The sequence below is a fragment of the Etheostoma spectabile genome, chromosome 16, assembly GCF_008692095.1.
Source record: "Etheostoma spectabile isolate EspeVRDwgs_2016 chromosome 16, UIUC_Espe_1.0, whole genome shotgun sequence".
Taxonomy (NCBI): domain Eukaryota; kingdom Metazoa; phylum Chordata; class Actinopteri; order Perciformes; family Percidae; genus Etheostoma; species Etheostoma spectabile.
Window position 1 is genome coordinate 5,883,568 of NC_045748.1, and position 3,673 is coordinate 5,887,240.

A 3,673-nucleotide genomic window follows, 5' to 3' on the forward strand; every position below is an offset into this window, starting at 1 on the left:
TTCATGTTTTACAATAAACAACACAATTAAAAAAATAATAATCTGCTTGTCTCTCATCATGTGTTGTAATAATTTAACTTGCGCAGAAGTTCTGCCGATTGAGTTTCACTCAGGTCAAATATTTGTGAAGAAAATATAAAAATCGTGAGTCAATAAATGTTGACTGACTTTGGGTAAAACTATTTGGGGTAAGCTTTTTGACTAATATTAGGATAAGTTTTTTTAATTAGCATCCAATATGAAAAAACACTTCTTTTTGTAAAATAAATATACATGTGCTTTTAAAACAAATACAAAACAATGATATTTTACATCCGGTCTTCTGTGTTCCAAATGTCTTTATGTTTGATCCTTCTTTTGTTTATTATTGTATGCCTGCATTGGTTTAATTTGGCATAAATACGGCTTATTCTTCACTTGCCTTTTAATCCTTTCGCAATCCTGGTTGGTAAATGCACTGCCTGCTAAAAATAATTTTAGTATCAAGACTATTACAGTATGTGTTATGTGTGTGTATGTGTAAGACAGGTCCCACTGATAAGTTCTCAGCCCAGCATGCTACTCTGCATCAGGTCTCTAACCCTGCAGTTAGCGTTCTATCTGTCTCTCTCTAATCTGCCTGTATATACCAGTGAAGTGGGGGGTGGCAGTAGCTTAGTCCATAGAGAGTTTGGTTGGGAACTGGAGGGTTGTTGGTTCAATTCCACATATTGATCAAAGTATGGTGGTGGACTGATAGCTGGAGAGGTGCCAGTTCACATCCTGGGTACTGCCAAGGTGCTCTTGAGCAAGGCACTGAACCCTAAACTGCTTGATGCGTCTTTGCATGGGCATCCCCTTCACTCTGACATCTCTCCATTTAGTGCATGTATAGGTATTGAGCATATGTGTGTAATAACAACAGGGTAAATCCCCCTTGTGGGACTAATAAAGAATACACTATTTATTTATTTATTAAAATATTCCTTAAATGTGAACGTACTGTCTGTAATGCACATGAGCAGGTGTGAGGAGACATGTACGATCATCTGAGGCAATGCCGATGACCATGAAATGCACATGCAGCAACTTGTTTTAAGAAATGTTCATATATTAGTGGCAGTTATTTAGGTATGGTTAAGTGAGACAATGTCCACTTACAGGTCTGTGTGTAGAAAACAAATGAATACTGATTTTGCAATGTGCAGTGGAATAATGAGCAAGGGCCAACTTGATAATGATGACACAGATTTGTTATTTTAAGCTAGTTACATCACTATAGAAAAACTATATTATAAACCAACCTTTGAACTGTCTATGAGGGCATTTAGTGAGCAGTGTGCCATCAGATCAGGTACCTATGACCCGGTGCAACTGAAGGCATCCATATAATCCTTTATCCAGCAGCATATTGCCATATGTCTACAGACAATATTAGACTGGATTAAACATTAAGCTACCAGCTGTCATAGACACATTTGAAGTTATTCATCTACAATAATACCATTACAGTGTCTCCTGTGTTGATTGATTGAATAAGAATCAGAAAAGAATGTGTTGCCAAGTAGTAGTAGCCATGACAATGAAGGCTCAAGCACAATATCTCGTGGACAGGTACGTAAGTTTACATAAGAAGATACAAACAGAATTTTAGTTAGCTACCAGTCAACCAGCCCTGAAACCTACGGAGACCAGTACCAGCTCGAACACACGGAGACAAGTACCAGCCCTCCCGACCACAGAGACAAGTACCCAGCCCTGAATCCACAGAGACCAGTACAGTCCAGAACCCAGAAAAAGTACCAGCTCTGAACCAAGAGACAGTACCAGCTCTGAACTCATGGAGACAAGTACCAGCCCTGTTTCCACAGAAGACCAGTAACCAGCCTGTTTCCCACAAGACCTACCAGCCCAAACCCACGGAGACAAGTACCAGCCCTGAACCCACAGAGACAAGTACCAGCTCTGAACCCACAGAGACCACTACCTGTCCAGAACCCATGGTGACAAGTACCAGCTCTGAACCACAAAAACCAGTAACCAGCTCCGACCCACAGAGACAAGTACCAGCCCTGGACCACAGAGACAATAACAGCCCAGAACCTACAGAACGTAACCACCTCTGAACCCACAGAGACCAGTACCACTCTGAACCCAACAGAAAACAATTACCTCCTGACCCACAGAAATAAGTACCAGCTCCTGAACCAACAGAGACACAATACCAGCCCTGTTTCCCAAAGAGCCAGTACCAGCCCCGTTTCCACAGGACCAGTACCGCCCCAGCACCATAGAGACAAGTACCAACCCAGTACCAGCAGAGACAATACCTCTGAACCCACTGAGACAAGTCCATCTGAACCCACGGTGCGACACTACCAGCTCTGAACCCACGGAACGTACCATCGGAAACCCACAGAAAAACATCCCTGAACCCAAAGAACCAGTACCAGCTCTGAACCCAACCTAGACCAGTACAGCGTGTGAACCCAGGAACAAGTAACCAGCCAACTCCCACAGATACAAGTGTTAAGCCAGGAATTCACCCAAGAGAAACTTCCTTAAAAAATGTGGGAGAAAGATAAGAAATCTTTTTGCCGAGCAGTTTGCCAAAATGTCGATACATCGAATGGCGACTCAACTAGACAACCAATTCAACCCCTACTCCAAAGTTAAAAGGGAGAAGTCTATGCAGTCCTTGGTGACTAATGTTGACTCTCTGTTTTCAGAGGAAGGTGTAAAACAAGAAGTTGGAAGTGAGGTTGTGTATAGTAAATTGCAAGATATTTCCAACGGTAAAGACCAGGTGTTCCAAGAAGAGCTTACTGGTCTCCTCTACAGTTATGTCTCTGAGGGGATGATTCCAGAAACTGTCCCAGGATCAAATGAAAAGATACTGTCTTCTTCCCCATCACGTGATACAGTGTATGGTGAAATATATTGTAAAGTGTGGCGTTACCTTGGACTGATGAAGTGGTGGCTGTGCACACAGGCTGGCATCCACAGTGAGAAGATGAAAAAGGCTTTCAAGAATACTGAGTCACTGTCACCCACAACTACACCAACACCCAAACCTACACCGTCACCCAAACTTACAAACCTACATCCACACCCACAACTACACCCACACCAAAACCTACACCTATACCGACACCCAAACCTACACGTAACATACACCCAAGCCTACATCTACGCATTCGCCCATGGCAAGTCTACACCTACACCTACGGTCGCAGTATCTGAGGAGGCAGCTGCAGACCTGTGCAGAATTCAACAGCACAGACAGAGAAAAAACAGAATTTCCATCAGGCTACTTGTGCGAAGCTGTTTTGCGGACCTTTAACAAAGCGAAGGTGAACACAACAGTTGGAAATTCAGAACCATCATTGATCAGCTGCAATCTGACACCTCACGGGAGATTCACATTATTGCAGATGACATTACTCAGTTAATTGTTGAGGAGGTTAACAGTCCAGAATCCACAGAGACCAGTACCAGCGTTGAACCCAAAGAAACAAGTACAAGCGCTGAACCCACAGAGACAAGTGTTACCCCAGAGAGCACAGGGACATGTATCACCCCACAATCCAGAAAGAAACTGTCCTTAAAACAAGTGGGGAACAAGATAAGAATCTATTTTGCCGAGCAGTTTGCCAAAATGTCGATACATCGAATGGCGACTCAACTAGACAAC

At 43.0% G+C, this 3,673-nt stretch overlaps 1 protein-coding gene across 1 annotated transcript in view; it reads left to right on the forward strand.

Annotated features, from left to right (window-relative positions):
* Positions 1-3,322, forward strand: part of LOC116704704 (cell wall protein DAN4-like) — a 7,095-nt gene extending 3,773 nt beyond the window's left edge. The window contains 1 exon segment of the mRNA XM_032540320.1: positions 2,585-3,322. Within this exon segment, the coding sequence (XP_032396211.1) occupies positions 2,585-3,322 (738 nt within the window).
* Positions 3,323-3,673: the final 351 nt, after the last annotated feature.